Below are 21,045 nucleotides of genomic sequence, written 5' to 3'. Positions count from 1 at the left end.
ACACAGGTTCCACACTGGGCAATTTTAGTGCAACAGCCTGCAGCAGTAACTGCCACACATCTCAATGCCATGATAAACACTAAGTTTTATCTAATTATTAGCCTTGGGAGCATCCTGAAGTAACTCCTTCCCCAAACACATTTCTCTTCTTGTTTGTTCTCTCTTAAAGTGCTGCTTTACACATTAAAACAATCAACTCTGTAGCTTTATTCCACCCTCATCCTTCTGTCACTTTCTCATAATAGGTGAGAATAACCAGTGCTTCTAGCTCTGTGAAAGAAGCAGTGTTTGCCACACCATTCTGTAAAAAAAACCTCGCTAGATGTTCAAACTGAACATCTCCCAGTATGAGAGAAGATCCACACAATCAGAAGCAGTCTGCTTCACACTTCACACATACTGATCCATACTAACAGCTCAGTACTGATGCCAGACTGCTGACCAGAAAGGCGGCTGGCTTGCAGACATCTTGTCAAACATGGGGGGGGTTAAGGCATTCTCATGTTTTCAGCTTGCAATTCAATAACCATTCAGAAGCCAGTTATATCTACTGCAGAAGACAGGCATCAGGAAAGTGATGAATGATGATTTAGGCAACATGTTCTTTTGGGAAAATTCAAGCATATTGTAGCATATTGTTTCTTTTGCTTAAGGAAAGGTTAACTCAGAAAAATAGATTCTGATAACACCTGAGTCAATATCCTGTCTCGAGCTCCGATTGTTCTAATTTGTTACAGTTAAGAGGCAGCAGTCCTTAGTCACTTGGGCATGTAGGAACTCCTTATAAAAGTGATTTGTGGCTTCATACAACTTGTTATACCTGCTAGATCTTATTAGAGCAACGCAAGCATTGCATTGCCAGTACAAATTCATAGTTAGAACCTTTTTGAATTTTTTTTTTAAACAGTGAGGCCTCTGATGCATAGTTACTGCATACAGATCCTATTATTAAAGCCAACAGACCAACCAGAACATATATTTTTTTTTTTCCACAAAGTGTAGAAAGTGGATAAAGAGTTTTATTTAATATAAAATAGGGTATCCAGAAGGGTTGTAAGAAGAAAAAAATCATGATTTTTTTTCAAGGAACTTAACTATTTTTTCTTTTAGCCTCCTTGTTTACATAGACTTCTACCTGTGTGGAACCTCAGCACCCAACTGCAGAAACCTATTGCTGCTTCAGCAAAAGCTAGGGCCCTGGAGTAGCAAAACTTTCTTAAGATTTTTCTTCTAAGCATAGAGAGCTAAGCTTATTCTCATCATTGCAATGTAATGCTGTTATATAAACAAAATTATCTGTCACTATGAATTGAATAGTAACATGGAAAAGGCTATAAGATATCTGTTCACTGAAGAATAGACAGAATGCCCACAATTTTCTACTAGGAATAGACTAGATTTTGACTGTAGGCAATCAGCTTATCCTCAGATCACTCAGATTTACTGTGTCTGTAGATACTGCTGGCTACCAGGTACTGAGGTGACCAACAAGGTATACAAGCACAGATACATGCACAAATCAGAAGAAATTAACATAAGTAGTTCTAATCATTACAAAAATTTGGTTTAAACTCAAATTCCTGCTTGCTGTTCTGTGAAAAGTACTCAGGACTCTACCTTCTAGTCCCAGCTCTGCTTTTGATGGCATGCCTTACAACACTCCTTCAAATACAACACAGGCCCTAAATGTTCTGCCTCAGCACACTTCCCAGAAAAGCCACCTAACTGGGAAACAGTAAGGAGGGAAGGGAGATGTCTCCGTGGCCTACCTTAGGGTAAAATTATAGTAACAAGTGAAAACACACAAAGTAAAATAAAACCTCCCTCTTAGAAAAGATGTCATGGCACTTCATTATGAGAAAGCAGCCGTTCTCTAAACTTCTCTAAGCTGCAAAATACTGCCTAAGCAGCAAAGGAATTAGTTGGAGGACAACGTTTGCATGGAGTCAACCTCAGCAGTGGCACACAGCATGCTCAGACAGATCTCAACACAGACAAAATCATACAGGAACAGTCCAGTGAAATTCTGTAACGCTACCAGCTCTTTCTTCAAAACTTATCCACAGCAGTGGATTTTTTAGAATAAGAAAAAAACCCCAGACATCACAATTCCTCCTCATCTTAAGTGCTTTATTAGATATTTTAGACATGTCTTCTTTTTGTATCAGATTAACTAACTTCTGATAATCTTAATTTAAGCAAACACACTGCTTTGGATAGAAATCAACTGCATTCTTCCCTTTGCTCAAATCACTTCGACACCATCTCTCTTACAGAATCGTAGCACACGTCATTCCCTTGTGTATAGTCATTAAACACTTTTAAAAGTCCTGCTAATTCATTTTTCAGAAGATGACAACTTTGGAATAGTCTTCTATGAAACGTGAGAAACAGCCAAGAAAAATACTGCCAAGATATGTTTAACTAGGTTAAACCTGGATTATTACTACTGTTATTTACATTATAGAGTATGACTAAATTATCTTTTAAAATGTATCTGATATATATAATAGTAGGCTATGCTTAATTCTGAGTTTGCTAAATATGACAAAGAGATTGAGAATACTGGTGCTAAACTCAAGACATAATGTTTTATATTTTGAAAAGCCTTCTTCTTCCAAAAATTATAGCTGCATGTTTCACTGTGCCATGCTCTTCATTTGGATACAGATACATTGAGAAACAATGGCACAGCAGTTCTAAGATAATAATGATCTTCTCGGGTAGAAATGGAATTTTCTTGCTTCCTTCATTTGGCTAAATATATCCTAAAAATTCAAGCATTTCATTTTTCTCCTGTAGTTATCATTCCTGAAAGGCTCTGTTGCATGGTTTCAGCTTAATTAATTAATAGCACAAAAGTTAAAAAAAAAAAACAACAAAAAAACAACTTACTGTCCTGAAAGGCAAAAGTTTGTGTATCTAAATGAATTAACTAATGAGCACTTATAGTAGTCTTCAGCAATCTTGTTTCATACCTATAAAAACTGAGTCTAGCTGATGTCTCCCAACTCTAGCAGTGCAAGAAAGAGAAGAAGCCATTAAAAGATACATAGGTTATAAAAAAACCCACACTACTACACCTGGGAATGTACTATACTGGTTTTGCACTAGCAGCATCAGCCAGTCTTTTCTGTACACAATGCAAATATACACCATTGCATCCCATCTCCAGGATGCTGTTGTGCTCATTCACCAGAACTGACCTATCATGCATAGGTGTCCTGCTATGGAAAGAAAGGAAATACAGGTAAGACAAGGGAAATGAACATGCTCTATTACCATTGCTTCATACCATAGAACTGCAGTTTGGTGATGCAAAGCCCTCTTCTGGCATTGTTGTCCCAAAGATGAGCCCAAGAAGTGTGTGCACAAATACACACACACAGAACAAGGCCATATTTTCTATTTTTGTCTTTTATTCACAATGACACTTTCTGTAGTAATTTTGAGAGAAGCAACACCATCATTTCACTCTGCACACTCTCTTAATGAGGCTTTCTGGACAGGGATTTGAGCAGCTGCTGCTTACCAGAAAATAAAATTCAAACTGCTGGAAGTGGGAGGACAAAGGGGGCAACAAACAACATTTGTTTAAAGTCTGGCAGCAACATCCCAATTAGATGAATTATGGGATGCATCATCAGTACTGCTCCCTGAAGTGCCATAGGATAGGAGAGCCCTTCTAGGACGTGTTGATTTAGCACTGCAAAAATGATCCTGAAGAGCACCACCACAGAAGGCAGAACTAAAGACCCGTTTGTCTCAAAAATCACACTTCCCACACAGCGCTGTTGCTCGCTTGCCATGTATATAAAGGTTGTAACAGTTAATCACTGAGACAGAGATAAATATTTATTCAGGGACTACCTTAACGTTGAATGTTATTTCCTCCATGACGTAAACTCGTTCAGGAAATGCTTTAGCCACCTCCTCCACACTGTTAAAATACTGCACTGGCTCCTTAATATCTCGGTCTTGTTCCAGCAGCTTAAACTGCCCTGAAAACAGATGATAAACAGAAGAGTTGTAAGATATTTACATTGGACAACTGTCACTGTGGCAACTGCTGGCTCAACTTCTTCACTGTTTTCCTCGGTCAATTTTTCCGGTTATTTAGCAGCCAAAATACAAAATGAAAGACTGCAAAGAGCCTTCTGAACCTGCCATGAAGGACACACAGTTTCACTAGGGCAGAACAAAAAGAATGTGCAGGAGCTGCAAATTTTAAAAGATCCTTTTATCACATGCTGTCTAGAAACAGTAAATAACTACTGAGGCTTCTGTGTTTATGTACTTCATTTACTGTAATAGTATCTGCACAGATAACATGTTTGGCCCCTAATAATAGAAGTGTTACAGACAGAAAACACACCCAGCACTATAAAACCCCAAACAGTAAACACTTTTTTTTTGAAGTATATATTTCAGCGTCATCAAAAGGCTATGCAAGTATGTGAGGCTACAATCCTTTTCCCCCAGGCTTTCCTAACAGCGGAACAGTGTGGAACAGCATCTAGTGCTTAATTACAAGCTAAGCCCTCTGAGAACTTCAACACTGCAAGAAACAAAACCATACACATATAAAATCCTTTTGAAGGTGGTCAGCCTCAGACAAGCATTAGGAAGAATCATTTGTTGCTTTCTCCCATGTTTTCAGTGTTGTGAGAAGCAAGGGCCAACACCAAGGATTAATTGCTCTTGTACGTAACAAACACCAAGTTTAGAAGTTTGTTGTATAAATGCAGGCATAATGAAAACTCAGTCAGATATGTTGCTGTTTGTGTGACAAATCAGCAGAGCAATCTCCCCGAATTTAGCAATGTTAACTACTAACATTAACTACTACCAGGCTAAAGGATGATCTCAGTGAGAGAACAGCATAGCAAGCCTCCCTGTAAGGAGCAACTCAAGAAAACGAGTAGAAATCCAATTAAAATCTGAGATTTGTGCATCTTCTGTAAAACATATTTTAAAATTAGCAATCCACTCAGGCACTGGCTTATTGCTCACAGCGCTCAACTTCATGAAAATTCATCCAATACATGTCAGCCACCTACAGAAATATTCCCAGTCCTTCAGCACTTTTGTGCACCACACAGTTTCTCCTACATACCCCCATCAGACAGTTCAGAGGATTCACCTGTACGGAATAGCTAAAGATGCTGTCATCTCCCACGTGCTGTTTTGTGACTGTTTAATAAATTACTGCACTTCAAAATTCAGTTCTCAGTGTTTTTCTAACTCTGTGTCTGCTTCAGGACACACCATCATTTGAAGTCCAGCCAAGTCAGCCCAAGTATTTCAAAGATCAATGCTACTGTTCCTGTCGCAGGAACAGGCAAACCTTTGGTCTGACCTGGTGATGTTGTCCCTATAGTGAATCACACTGCTGTCATAGACTGCAAGAGTGGTTTCACCACATCAGACCAAAGCTCTGCCTCAGAACCTGAGGCTCAAGGACGCCCAGAGCGGAGAAAAGGTTTTAGCTTACTAGCTCTAAATTTCTACCTTATAAATTTGTTTCCTCAAGGTATCTTAAAGTTTTAACGTAAACAGACACCCAACCTGAAAAAATGTTGGCATTCTTCTTCCACAGGCTTTATAGTGCTTTCAACATTAAGAGGAGAAATTTCAGGAGTGGCAAAGCTATGCCTGCCAGACACTACAGGTAGCCATAAGAAATCTACAGCAGATGAGTATTTGAAAAGAACACCTTACATACGTAGTAGAAACATATCAGCACTGTGCAGCCCATTTTGATGTAAAGCGATCAAGGAGGAAGCATGCAACTCCATAAAACTTGCTCTGGCTAGAGAAGCTGGAAGTTGTGTTGTTGATAACGGACAGAGAGCGAGAGATAAAGGAAAAACAACTAGGCTTTTTAATCCCCCAGTCGCTACACACAGACAGTGTAGTTCTGGTTGTGAGACTTCCCTGTCAGCCACTTTCTAACTTGGAGAAAGACGCTCTTCCCAGATCTGCAGGTCCTCCTCCCTCCAGACACACAGATCTCCTATGAAGGAATTTCAGGAGAGTGCACGAACCAAGTGAAGGCAGACCTTTACCTATGTGTGCCAAGACATCACACAGCAGCAGAGATTATGCACGGCACCAGGGAGTGATAGCCTGATAGCACAGAGAAACAACCACTCTGGAGCACAGAACCAGTGACAGTATTCGACAGTATTCCACATATAGTCACTGGAGATTAGATGTTTTTACATTTGACAGAAGTTGTCACAGTGTTCCCCATGCGTTAACTACTGGATGTAGCTCACTCCTGCTTGCTTTGGAGTTGCTCTACAGGGAGCACAGTTGCCCCTCTTCAGCTAATGGCACAGCCACCTGGATGCAACTCTACTTGACTGCCCAATTTGGGATCTAGGGGTTTGATCTGTAAGATTCCCAGCTGCAGTCACTATTTGAGGCAAACTGTGATTAGAATTTATAATAGCATTTTACACTTTAAGTCCCCAGAGGAATAAACAAACAAGATTACTGCAAGTTCTAGAAACCTCAGACAGATGTGCTAAACTTAGTGGGGTTTAACACCCTTACCTACAGAATGAAGTTGAATACAATACTGCACAGAAGCTACATAATAGTTGAAAACGGTGATATATTGCGGAGATAACATTTTGCTAGTTCAGAAATAAATAGGGAAATCTTGCTCAGGAGTGGGAATTGAGCTAAGCACAATGACAGGGTATGAATTCGTATGAATAACGGAGAAGAACATCATCTTGAACAATAACATTATCTAAACAAGACTCACCCAGCACTTTGAGTGAGGTCTTTAATTCTAGGTCCTTTAGTTACTCTGTCTGGAAGTGTACTAGCATTATTTTACTATGACTGTGATGTATTTAAAATATGTAGGTCTGGTGGCAACAAAAAGTCAGTCATCCATTACAACTCAAATGTCTACAAAATAGTCCAAAATTCCTCACCACAGAATAAAAGCTTCAGGCTGTCAGCAACCAGAAGGATCTGCTAGCTACTGCAAGCTTGCACAAGTTCTTGTAAAAAAACCAAAAGCATCAGCTGAAGTATTGCTTCGGTACAAAGAGATGCTCAGAACCATCTATGTAGCTGTCTGTGTCATCCTCCCTTCAGCTAAGCTGCACAAACACAAAGCTGTCTGTGCCTTCACTGCTAATGTTCAGCAGTTCATGACGAGGCTGACTACAGAGGAGTACATACAGATCCAAAAGCACATAATAGAAGGGCAGCATTAATCTTCTCCTGTTACGAAATCAAGTATTCTGTGCATGGAAGCTGTCAGGACTGTATGTTAAAATGCTTTTCCTTTGGAATATTCTCTGGATTTTCTATAGACTTTTTTGGAATTTATTTCTTCATTGAGAAAAGCAGACTTTTCTATTGGAAGGAGAGAAAAAGGGCAGAAGAGGGGCCTGCAAGACACTTACAAGCCAGATGTCAAGTAACTAACAGAGAGGAAGCAGACAATTACTTATTATGTTCCTCCCCAGTCTCTCAAATTGCCATAAAAAAAAGAGCATAGCTGAAACACAAGTCAAATGGACATAAGTCTTGACTACAAGCTGAAATGGAATTTATTATCATTCACAATAGACAAGATTCCATCAAGAGACTTTACAAAACTGACAGCAAGCTTCAATACATTACTGTACAATTTAACTGTGCTAATCAGAAATGTGACAAAAAAAAAATGAAGAAAACCTAAAGCTACACCTTTATAGAACTATCCCCCTTTCTTGTGCTGCTACAGAAAGAATAATGAAATATTCCTCTAGTAAATCACGTTCAGAAAGATCAGAGATTCGTTATATTTGCATGGTCCACTGAGCAAGTGTGGTTACTCCTTTGCAGCCAAATGCAAGGGAGTAATGAACGACTACTGCAAGCCTTATATCTCTTTATCTCTCAGTCTGGCCTCTGGCAGACAGAGTATTGGAACAATTTCGTTCTAGTATATATTATCTACACAGATTATGAAGCCTTATTTCTGTGTGAAAGTACTTACAGCAAAGACTATAAATTCACTACTAAAGGAAATGAATCTGGAAAGATAAAATGCAGGGAAAGAATTAAACCAGGGCTCATCCCCCAGTTTATGGAGGTATTTATTAAAAATGAGTAGGAAGATCAGTCCATTCTGCCTCTTGCAAGAAGCCAAACACTTACGAGCAGGATCTGCCCTAGGTCATTAACCAGACCTTTCTGTTCCAGCCTTCTGGCTGCTTCTGCTACTTCCACTGCTCAGGCTCTTGCAAGTTTATGGAGGTACAGAACTGCAATGCATCTCATTAAAGTATTTCTGCAATGTAAGGTCTGCTGGTCTTAGCTGCAATCTCCCCTTCACACCCAAACACCTCAGCTGTTATAAATGTTCTGACTTATCTCCAAAACAAAAAAAAAAATTGGACTATTCTGTAAATAACAAGAGAAAAGTAGCTGTATATCATCAGTAGAAAACATGGAAGATCACCAAAACATCTGCTCAATTGCGTTCACTGCTAGACGTTTCCCTAAGGAGGCAGCAGTTGTATTGTCTTTCAGCAGCTTTGATTACTTAGCAAGTCTCACAAGGCAAAGTCTTGTGCTTCTTCAGAATACGCAGACAGCACAGCGGGGCAGCCAAAGTACTGCAGAGGTTTATGTTTCTTATTATTTGTTGACTGCTGACTGCACTTCAGTATTTCAAAGAATAACAGACTAGAATCAAAGAGAAAAGACTCACTGCTTCCAGATCACCACAACTTAGGAAAAAGACTATTTCTGACTTTCTGTTTTCTATGCATCAAGATGATAGGAAACAACTTTGTCTTCCACTCCAAAAGGGTAATCCTTGATATAACTGAGCAGAGTTGAATAACAGAAACCTAAAGAGTAAATAAGAAACAGTAAAGAGGGCAAACACAGGTAGCTTGCTAGATGCTAGGGAGAATGTCAGTTTATTTCCTCACTTTTCAACTCCATCAACTGTGTCATATGCAAGAGTTGTTCTTCCCTTCCTAATTTTCAGATAATAAAGCCAGTCAAGAACAATCAGTTTTTAATTTGAATTGACATTGCCAAAATGTCACTGCATAGAGCCCACATGTGGCATTTTAGTGTTCCAAAGAGCGCTGGTGTGACACTGGTTGAAGATGCCTAGACCTGAAAGAACGGAGAAAGACCAAAGAACACTCTGAACATGAGAATGTATCACTAAATCAATAACAAATGGTTTGGCAGACATGCAGAAGTAACAGAGAGCAGAAAATTAATGTCTTCCTTTGCTTCTGTCATTTTCCAGCTTGCGGAAATCCAAAGCTTGTTCCCAGCTCTCCACAAGCTAGATATTTACCCTGGAATTTAGGTGTTTAGTAGCAGAAGTGCTCCTGGGTCTCCACTATAGAGAAGACAGTTGAGGCAGGAAAGACTTATAGAGGAAAATGGCAAATACAAATGGTACACTGTTTTTAAGAACACTATTTTCAACAACTAAGGGAGACAGCAGACCTCAAGTCAACTTGTACAGACAAAGGAAAGGACAGGAAAGCCAGTTCCTTGCTCCATCTAGAAGGATTCCTCATCAAATAAGTTACTGGCTTCATCCTGGACTGGAACCTGCCAGCGAAATGACGTGGGTATGATTCTGTGGAAAGTTAATCCCCTCGTCAAATAAAGAGTAAGGAAAACCTTCCTGGTACAGATTCAGCCTTATCTGTCACATCAACAGCTTCTGAGAGCTATATAAAAAAGGCAGAGAGGTAGGGTGCAAAGATGGAAGTTTTTCTGAGTTATTTGTAAGAATTTATTATGTACTGTACCCTGCTAAAAGCTACAGGAGGTTATAAAAGGGCAGAGAATACAGCAGGAAAATACAAGAGTCTAAGCTTCCAAAGGGTAAAGACTGCCCACAAACTAGAAAAGCTACAATTGAATCTTACACTGTAATCACCATGAAATAGCTTTGAAATACTGTCTCTGTTTTTTAAGAGCCGCCTGTCTATACTTCTTCCTTGAGGGGAAAGGGATAGAAGAGTACTTCCCGTGTCCCCATCTGTCCCCAGTCATTTGGAAATGTTGGGAATGAATTAAAAAAAAAAAAAACAACAGATGAAAGATGAACTAGGGACATATCTAAGTAAACATAATACTATCAGAATTCATCAAGTGTACTGGAGTTAAACTTATGGCCCTGTGAAGCAGAGGGCAAGGCACAATGGCACATTCAGTCAGAGATTGTGCAATGTTTCATGGGGAAGGAGCCCTTCAGATGAATAGCTTTACTTCTCAGAAGTATTATCTAGATTTTGAAGCCTTAAATGCCTTTATTCCTCTCCGTGTTATGTCTGCTATACAATACCCGTTCAACCACAGCAGAATGAGTCAAGCATCAGAACCCAGCGAGACATGTTGGAGCAGAGCATCAGCAGGCTGACGCATCACCTGCTCATATGCATACTGGTGGAGAGATCAAGGGAGGGAATGCAACCAAGTTTCCCCACGCAGAAACACAGTGATTGTGCTTCTCATCTAAACCTCTAATCCCGAGCGGCTAAAGCAATGGAGATGATACAGTCTAGCATTCTATTTTCCAAATCTTACTGTTATGACTCTTAAACAGAGTAAAAATGTATCTGATTCTACTGGCAGCATTAGGCAGACAAATCAGTTCAAATGGTGACTGATGATAGTTTGAAGCAGATTTAAGTAACCGATTATGTATGAGAGGGAAATTTAGGTTACTGATTATGTAAAATGACGGACAGGAAACAAGTCTAACCTCTACCCTTTGTTGCATAAGTTATTATCATCACAAATGCTAGATTACCACAATGAAAGGTTTCATTTTATGGGGTCACGTTGGAGTGTCTGGACTAGTAAGAAGTTGACCAGAGTCAACTTAGTCACTGGGTTAACATTCAATCTAACTCATAATTAACATCATTTCATTCCTTTCCCACATGCTACCAGCAGACACCATGAATGCTCCATATGCAGTTTTCTGTCAGCATTCAAGTTCATACACTTAAGAGGCCATGCAGAGCAGACTGGTGACTACTGCAGTCTGACTTTCCTAATTACTACCAAGAAAAGCCATTGCTGGCTTCCTGTTGAACAGTAGATCATTAACACACATGAAGATGGCACGCTCTCCTAGAGAACAGCAGAGCTAATTCAGACTGCAGCACAAGGCAGCAAGAGCAAGAGTAAAGTTACAGTGAGCCCAGCTAAAACAATCCAGAACTTGCCTGATAGTGTTGAGATGACTTTGTTTACAAGCAGATGTCAGATAAAAAGCTTTCCTTACGCGCTTGCTATTCTTTTCAAGCTGCAGTGGAGTGCCACTTACCTCTCAGTTAACAAAATGTTAAGCCACTAAGAGCTAACAACTCTCATTACTGCAGTGGCAACCAGCATCCTTATGAGAACCCTCTGCTGGAAATGCTTGTCACCACTGATGATTTGAAATGAAGGTAAAGCCAATGTGTCCTCCGCCTAACAAATGCCTCCTCCAGAAACTGTCCCCCCTATGAAAGGCTAAAAAAAATATATAGAACCAAATGTGAAAAAGTATGTGACTACAGTCCTTATTGTATTTAAAATCATTTGTCTTTCTGAGCAAATACATCACTTTCACTTACACTTGATACATCAAAGCTGAGTTAGAGTTAAAAATCAGACCTGAAGAGTAGTGATTCAGTTTAGATATATGAAACCAAGTTCAGGATGAAACTTTGCCTTGAACGGCATTCAAGCCCCTTACCTTATTTAGCCCAGGAAATTGAATGTTGATTTCTAGTATTAATACTTATCAATAAGTGTATGCTTTTTGAAATTAAAATTCTAATTTAGTAATAAGTAAATTCTATTTTTTTGGAATTGTTCTAACCCAAGCAGATTTTCCTATTTTATCAAATGGCATTAAATACATTGAAAGTTAAGAAGCAGTACAGGCTTAGTCGGTCTGCAAACATATTCTTATCTACGTGATCTCCTCTCAGATCATCAGTATACATCAGTTTCAAGTCATTACAAGAACAGGGCTGTCTACAATAGATTAACATTTAATTAAGGCACAGAAGAAAGTTATGATGAGAGTAACAGAATAAACCCCTCGTTAACATCTGAAATTAATACTACTAGGTACAAGCAGGTTCAAACAGGCCATATTAGAATACCTGTTACAGATTAACTAGACAGCCTAGAGATTTTGTATCACAGCTGCATCAAAAAATTCTGCCTTCATCATGGATTTCCTCATTAACATCTATTCAGGCTGATGTTGCCACCAGCAATGGTGCAGTTGTAGCTCATAACATGTGACTCCAAGTTCCAAATTCAGCCTAGTCCCTCCCTCAAGAAGACACCTTCTCATGGGAAATCCACATAGGAAGAAGCATTTCTTCCTTTTCACTCTTGGTTGGTATAACAGAGTTAAGTTTCTTGTGCAACTGAAGTACCAATGAAAAACTGAAGTGTTTTTTACGAGCAGCAGTATTCCACATTCCGAGCTCAGTTTGATTAGTCATCTTCTACTTTTGGTGTCTCACTATGTTCGAAAAGGTAAAGAGGGATTGTATATTGACAGTGAGTTAAAGTATATTAAACACAGATTGTACTTACAAACAGTAGTTCAATATACATCCTTATTACTAATGGCCACAAGAAAATGAGGATGTTTATTTGAGGTTAAATAAAAACCAAATGGCATTCAAGAAGAATTCTATCTACCGATGGCAATGGAGAAATCTTATGCAGACAGACGGAAGAGACATCATTCCTAGAAGAATAACTGAATTTGGAAAGAAGGTAATCACTTTAGTGGACCAAAAGTTTACTGCATTGAAGAAAGCAAACTTTTGCAATTTAGAAACCACCAGGTCCCAGTCTCAGTGCCAGGCTTGCTCTGAACCATATCACTTCATTTTGATTTGGAGAGAAGTGCCTCTACGGGAAGAAAATGAAGGTGTGCAGAAATGGAGAAGCACGTTTTTGGATTTCAGAGACTCTAAACAAGCAACTTCTGAATTTGTATCTTATAAGTTGCTGGATTTGGAAGCCATCTTTCAGAACAATCATTTGATAGAACTGAAGTGACTTTTCTAAATGACATCATGCACATTCTTTTACATCTTGTTAAGCCAAAGGTTTTGCTAAAGTAACAGCAATGGCTGCTAAGCTTAATCATTAACTTTGTCTAACTCAGCAGCAGCTTTTATTTATTTCAAAAACACATAATGCTCACCAAAACTCAAGCTATGAGTGCTCCTGCCCCACCGTAAAGACAGGCCTGCACTCAAAAACCCACCACCTCTTTCTGCACTTTTGCTGACAGAACCTTTTCATCTGACTACTCCCACACTAAAATCTCCATTTCTACAGCCTGACTCTAACTGCATTCATTGCTGTCATGCTGCTTGAGTAGCCTTTTGTGCCCTTCAGGTTCTGACCCCGCTCCCCGTTACGCAGGCCATAGTACGAGTGTAGGCCGGTGTGCGGTAGAACAGCCCAGCTGACAAGGACTGCCATGCATGCAGCACTGCTGCTGGCAGGCACGTTCGGTGCAATAAACAAAGCTAAAGAAAAAAAGCATTCACAGAGCAGAAATCTTTAAAATGTATGCAGTCCAATACTGTATATAAAGTGCTTTTGTTTCATGCTCAGGAACAGGTTTTATAATTAACTGAATGGGAAGAGTTTTAAAAACCAGGAACAATGACTGAGTCAGCAGTTCCAGCTTTTGGTAACTCACAGGGCTTTACACGAGGCAGAATGAAATGCATGTTTCATTCAGAGTTAGACATTTTTATCAATGCGGAGAGAGACTTCAGAGCCTGGGCTTGGTAGCCTGAAAGAATGTCTGTGCATTATAGACTGTCTCATTGTTCCATAGCTTGTATCTCATTCACTCACTGAATACACATGGTTCACAGTCCCTAGTGCTGTATTTCCCCACCCTGCCTCTCAACTTAAATCTATTGAAATATTTCATGCAAATTATTAGAAGTCCTGCTGCTCTAATAGCTCCCAATACTTGCGTATCAACAATATAATGGAAAGGCTGTTGGTTTTTTTTAAGCAACTGAGAAGTATTTTGTTAGGAAAAGCTCTTATTTTTTCCTCTCCCTCATTCCCCCTTCTCTCCCCCCCAAAAGCCTGGCACAGGCTGTATCTTAGCCTACGTATTTATAAAATGTTCAAATTGGGTGTGAATGCAATTTATTATAGCTCTGACCACCAGCAATTATGAGCAAATTCTGGAAAAAAAGTTCACTTTACTTCTGGAACAAATTAGACAACGTATTTCAAACTGAAATGAAGCCAATTTCCAAAGAAACTCCTTATTTACACAGTAGATCCAGCTTTGGCAAGAGACCTCAGCTGAATAAGTGTTAAATCTACTTAAGCTACAGCTAAAACTATGTTATCAAAAACTTAAAACAATTGTAATTGTTTAAGTTAATTAAGTTAAATGATAGGCAATCTGAAAAGTCACAAATTAAATACATGTAATAAGTTATGTCCTCAAACTTTTGTTGTCCATAATGCTGGAATATCCAATAAGTCTGCAAAGTCATTTGCAGCAAACATTTCTAGCATTTATTTACAGCCAACGGTCATGTTTACATCATCACCTCAGCTGAGAAGGTGTTTTGTGACCTGTATTCTGCATGCAGTAAGCCATCTTTTCAGTCACTGTGTATAAAGCCGTAAAGTCTGTCAGAATCATTTATCTGGTTTCCAGTACAACCCAACGCTGATTCAAGGTTGTGCAATTTATCTACATAGTCAAGAAAGCTCTCAATAACAGTACAAAATGAATGAAAGCAGCTTTTAAGAATGAACAATTTGGCATACATTCACAGCATATGTGAAAGTGTCACAAAAAAAAAAATAAATCAGACGAGCTGAAAGATGAGTGAATAGAGTTAGTGGATAAGAGCATACTGCTTCAGCATCATCGCCTCATTTAATTTTCATTTCTCCTTAAAAAACCAACAAAGACAATAAATCTAAAATTCAGATCTAAGCAAGATAACATCTTCCTTAGCATCCAGTCGAACACATTGTTTCATGATCTGGTTCAATAAAGTACCTTGACTAAGTTGGTTATCATCTAAAGCCCTCTTTGGCAGTTCAGATGGTTATAGTTGAATCCAAATGGTGAAAAGAAACAGAACACCCAGCCAATTTTTCCCGTTAAGTCTGTCAGCTTACCGAGAGTAAATGAAACCCATTAATAGAGTCTGCCTGGCCTAAAACTGCCTGACAGAAAGTAAACAATACAGACTACACATTTTGTGCTTTAATTTTTGTGTTTCTAGAAGACCACTCAGGTGATTTTGTTTTCTCCATGTAAGTGATAATGAAAAGTTATACTGTGTATTGCTAAGGCTTCCTGAAATTATAGTGAATACCTTAGTTGTGTTTATAGTGAAATCTTTTCTCTAAAACTGGCTTGGGGCATCTCTGGCTAAAAGCCATTTTTGTACCATTTTGCAGCCTTTCATGGAAAGGGCTGTGAAGTGGTAATTATCAAAGTGTCTGGTCTCCTATTCATCTTTGAATGCACGCATGTTTTCACAGATGCTAGACTCGATATGTTAATACACACTAATTTTCAAGTACAGAAGCTAACATTATCAGTGGCAAATGCTCTACAGAAATTCTCTGAAAGACATTCCCATGGAAAAACTTTTCCTCTAAAACAAGGCCATATCAATGCTACCTCTAAGCCTAAAATAATACTAACATCTCTGGATCAAAAAGAAAAGTAATTCATAGAATAATGAAAATAAATCAATACTAGGCAGTTTGTGTGAGCACAAAGATTTAAGGAGGTGAAGAAGCCATGGATGGGATGGGGAGGGACATCAACAAAAAAGACAGCATTTGAAACACTTAGAATTGGTGTACTAGAGAAGCTGTGAGAGAGAGAGAGAGAGACCAGATTATGCTTAGACACCAGAAAGACTGGTAAATCAAGCTGGAAGCAAACTCAAAATACAGAATTGTCAAAAGATCAGTCTCTGGTAATGTTACTACGAAGTACTGCAATAGTTTCCTCACCAGCCTAATGTTACCTATCAAGAAAACAGCTATTTCAGTCGAGTTTTTTGAACACAGGGAGCAGAGCTGCAAAGCTGCAAAAAAGATACAACTTTCAGATGACACAAATTGCACTTCTTGAATCAGTAATTTCATAAAAAATGTCCTCTTCTTCCTTGTTCAACTACACTCTGCATTCCCAGCAAGAGCAAAGCTCATCAGCATAAGCGGCCTCCCCCCAAATACTGAGCCTTCTCCACAGGTACAGGAAAGCATACTACCATGCTGCAGAACACTTGGAGAAGGGTCACTTGCTGGAAATACCCCAGCACTTTCCTCACACTTTCATGGAATCTCAGAATGGTCTGGGTGGGAAGGAATCTTTAATGTTCATCTAGTCCAACCCACCACCCAGGGATGGGACACTTCTCACTGGATTAGACTGCCCAAGGCTCCGTCCAACCTCATCTTGAACACTTCCAAGAATGGGGCAGCCCCAGCTTTTCTGGGCAACGTATTCTCGTGCCTCATCATTCCCACAGTGAAGAACTTGTTCCTTAATCTAAACCTACCTCTTTTAGCTCAAACCTGTCACCCCTTGTCCTATTGCTACATGCCCTTGTAAAAGTCTCTCTGTCTTTCTTAAAAGTCCCCTTTAAGTACTGAAAGGCTGCAATAAACTACCCCCCAAAGCCTTCTCTTCCTCAGGCTGAACAACTCCAACTCTCTCAGCCTGTCTTCACTGGACAAATACTACAGTTCCCAGATTGCACTTGCAGCTGTCGTCTAGACCCAATCTATCAGGTCTGTGTATGTCATGTGCTGAGGGCCTCAGAACTGGACGCAGTCTACCACACTGTGTTGCCCTGAGGGGATCAGACCCTGCCACTGAAAGAGTCTCCCGTAGAAAACTTGGTCAATAATACTTGTGTTCACACAAAGTAGTCATAGGCACAGCTTTCACAGCCTGGACATATGGAGCTATAGCTAATAGGCTTATCAACATACAGTTTCACTGGTCATTTAACTAAACTGATACACAACACATTTAGTTCAGTCCCTGAAAGATAGTGATCAGCTCAGCTAAGTCAGATACAGTCAGATCCCCATGTCACATTATCAGCAGGAGGCTCTCTGATGGATGTCAAAATCCTTAATTTCAGAGTCCTCACCTTTCTTCCTTGCAATTGTTTGTTCTCTGACACAAGCTTTCCCAATGACTCTCAATCCTGAATTATTCGAGTTGCTGAATACCTGAATGGTTATTCAGCAACTTGGGTTATTCTTCATCATACTCAAGGTGTGGTACTCCTGCTTGGCACTTCATGGCTGATCACACAGCTCAGCTGCCGGCTCCAAGAAGATGCAGCTGAGCCAACTTTCAAAAAACTGTATGCCAGCTGACCCAAGATTTTTCTTGGACAGGAGTCAGGAAACCACACTACACTTTCCATCCGATTCACATTAAATGAGCCTTACAATATCCCAACACCACAAAGCGACTAACATCTGCAATACGACAGGAAGGTGGCTACTTTCCACAGAAGAGAAGATGACTGGTGTATCCAAACAGATTGAAGGCGTACAAGCGTCACATACATTATCGCAGACATCTGCCTCCTTCAACCAACAAGCCTGACAGCAGCCATGCAGATAGAGCAGCACAGGGTTTAATCCTCAGCACTGCACTCTGCCTTCCAGAGACTCCAGGCAGGCAAACCTTGGTTGCTGCCACACACTGAGCCACTGCTGCTTCCCTGTTATTGTCACAGCAAGTCAGTACATGCTGTGAGCTTAAGCATTCACTGTGCTGTGTGGGCAGACCTGAAGAGTCTCACTTTCAGGGCTTACCAGAGCGAAGTCTAAAGCTTATCAGAGAGCTGATGTGCGAAACCTACTCTCCTCTTTTCGCAGAGCTGAAGGTTTAGCGTTGCCCTTTATATTATTTCTTCCCTGTCAAACATCACAAGATGCACCAATACCACTGCTGACCCCCTCCCTCACAAAGAATTATATTACTCTGAAGAAAATGAAAAGCAAGCAAACCAATGTGTTGAAAATACCACCTGTGACTCTCTAGAAATAGCACACCTGGAAATCAGTATGACCAACATTTCCTAGTAGAGTATAAAATGCACAGGGAAGAAATCTATGCCACCAGAAATGATTTTTTTTTCTTCTAGCATTAAAAAAGCTTTATAAAAATTAACACGCATTATATTGAGAGTAATAATAATAGAGGATAACTTTGTCTGTGACCATATAGCACATAGCTCCATAATGATCAACAAAAGTAAACTGAACCAGACACTACCTTCAAAAACAGAAAAACTCTATAATTAGCAGCTTACACGTAACAGAAATAACAACCCGCACAATTAACGTCTTCACACAAGATTATAGCAGAAAGCATGAGGGCTAATCCAGGAAATCCAAATAATGTAATGACACTTTCTACTGAAAAATTAAAGCATACATAGAGCTCACAATATCAAGCTTTCTAACATGTTTCCGCTTTACCCAAACTCTGTTTGAAAATGACATCTTCACCTCCCTTTTGAAATCCGATTCCTCCTCCACAGCTGAACTCAAGCAGTGTTGATGGAAATTACATGAGGGAAACTAAGCAAGTACTGGGTTGCCTGATCCATCTTTACCTGAGAGTTCAATCTCTGCATAGTAGCAGCTTGTTAGAATGACAGCTCTTTCCATACAGATGAAGGGACTAGGGTGATAATAATCCATTTCTTTTTACCCCCATTACTGTACTTCTTCAGCTTCTTCTTTAAGGTCCACAGTTGGGATCTCATTGCTCATTGAGCAATTCCTCCAAACCTATATTATGAGCTCACCAGTTTTGGCTGTCTCCTTGAGAAAAACTTGTAGAAGTACTGCACAGATGCAACTTAAAGACATAGAACAGACGGTATTTCTGCTGGATCAGCTCATCCATCATCCTCAGGAGCTGCCCACAGCACTCTGGCTGCCATCAGCTGAACAACTACACTAAGGAGAACAACATGAGTAGGGATTTGATTAAAAAAATCCTTTTTTTTTTTTTTTTTTTTTTTACACACACAAATTTCACCAACAGATTAATTTTCTGAAGAAGAACATAAGCCTGCACACTTCATCTGCTTTTCACTTTACGCTGGCAATTTTCTTGTCAGGTTTTTCTTTTTTTCAGCAGTCCCTTTCCAAAGGATCTTAAACTTCCTATGAAATCTATTTTGCTGAGTGCACAAACTAGTTCTGTGTTCAGCAATTTGATTAAACTTTTCTGCCCCTTGTGTAGATCAGAAGTGTGGGAGTTACTTCTTTTCTGCAGCAGAACTATTCTGAGACGCCTTCTCAGTGCTTTCCATCCACCGAAAAGATGCATGGATAGAGACCCAGGTCTGGTACACAAACTGGTAAGCAACTTGCATTCATACTACACATCTCTTTCATTCGATTCATTTTAGCTGATAATTTAAATCCAGTCTCTCCCAGCTACAGAATCAATCTTTTTGCCCCAGTCAAAATCATATATACATAAAGAAAGAATTGCTCCAAGCAATCCTTGTAGCAGAGCAACTGATTGCACAATGTTATGGCCAGGGAACCATGAAGATGGGAAGCAAGATGGAAGTCCAAACTTCAAATCCAGTAGGGCAAGAGATGTACATGCTTGCAGCCACCATTTATTGGGTGGTACCATTCTCCATTTTCACTGTGGATTTGAGAAGTCTTTCAATTAAAAAAAAAAAAAAAAAAACACAAAAAACCAACAAAAACAACCAAAAAATATCAACACCAAAAACCAACCAACCAAAAGCAAACCAAGAAAACTCTTCAAACTGAATTCTGTCAATGTAACAGAGAAAAATTAACCTGCATCCCTCTGGTTAAAGAAATGTTTCATCAATACAAGTCAGGCAGCAGGATCTGGAGCTATGCATACGTTCTTTTAATGACTTCCAAGTAGTGTTTGCTCATTACAATAATTAAAATAATAGCTCAATTCTTTCAGGGTCGATAATTTTCTAAAAATTAAACTACTTTATTTCAGCATTCACCATGCAGAGTAGGAAATCATTCTTATACCAGAAGGGGGTTCCTTCTCACCACGCAATTTACAGGATAAGCCTTGATTTTGCAGTTGTGGAGAAGGCAGCCAGCACAAGGGGGGGTATTGTTAGAACCCCCTGCCTTGCATGGGCATGCTGCCTGCCCCTAGGGCAAGGTTCAAAGCCTTACACAAAGCTGTGGAAGGGGCAAGCCACAATTCATTGTCTGCCCTGGTTTTCTCCTTGCCCTGGGTGCCAGAGCTGATGCCTTGGAGACAGATCTCAAGGAGCTCGGACTTGGCTTACTGGCTTTCTTGACAAAATCTCTTGTGAGATTTTGTCAAGGCTGGTGAGAGCTATGCTGCAACTTACCCCTGCAGGAGCAGAGACGTGGTTATGCTGTTACGTGCATGGGAGTTCTGTTTCATTTGGCATCAGGACTGATAGGAAGAATCAAAAGGAGGATCGGAGTAAAGATTTATTTGTACATCAAGAGGAAAAGCCAGAAGCCACTGAAATAGCTTAAAGGGGGCTGGAAGAGTAGTACGAAGATCAAACATTACACTGACAGATATGCAGATGGCATTTGTAGGCAAACCTCAACAATTTTACACCAGCTAAATTTCAGTAACATTTAGGTACCTCTTCAGAATTTTACTTCAAATATTTAAGTACCACTAAATTAAGGAAGTTTTAGGGAAATGTGCATCACTGTGACTGACTGCCCCACTCCCTCCACATCAGCAATGTTTTACAAGAATTACATTGATTTACCACATTTTATTCTTTAAATGTTGAGGAAAAAAAATGTTTGGGGAGCAAGCCTACTGCAGTCACAACTGCAGGGGAAAAAACAGCAACTCAGGAATATAGACAGAGGGGAACAGAGTAGAAGGAAGAACTAAAGGATGCTGATGTGAATTCTTAAAGCTTCTGTGTTACATGGGGTCACTGCAGAGTTTCT

The 21,045-nt window shown here is 39.7% G+C and overlaps 1 protein-coding gene across 4 annotated transcripts in view; it reads right to left on the bottom strand.

Annotated features, from left to right (window-relative positions):
* The window catches only part of GAREM1 (GRB2 associated regulator of MAPK1 subtype 1), a 95,640-nt gene that overhangs the window by 15,838 nt on the left and 58,757 nt on the right, over positions 1 to 21,045 (bottom strand). For 3 of the 4 annotated variants that reach the window (XM_042839970.1, XM_042839971.1, XM_042839972.1), the window contains one exon: positions 3,871 to 4,001. The exons of the other annotated variant lie outside the window; for it this stretch is intronic. In XM_042839970.1, the coding sequence (XP_042695904.1) occupies positions 3,871 to 4,001 (131 nt within the window). The remainder of the gene's footprint in view (positions 1 to 3,870; positions 4,002 to 21,045) is intronic. 4 annotated transcript variants of the gene reach the window in all.

Source organism: Centrocercus urophasianus, unplaced genomic scaffold, assembly GCF_019232065.1.
Source record: "Centrocercus urophasianus isolate 14NV4802_14NV808 unplaced genomic scaffold, USGS_Curo_1.0 seq_11, whole genome shotgun sequence".
In the NCBI taxonomy this organism is placed as follows: domain Eukaryota; kingdom Metazoa; phylum Chordata; class Aves; order Galliformes; family Phasianidae; genus Centrocercus; species Centrocercus urophasianus.
The sequence above is the reverse complement of the archived record's forward strand: the minus strand, read 5'-3'. Positions and strand labels throughout refer to the sequence as shown.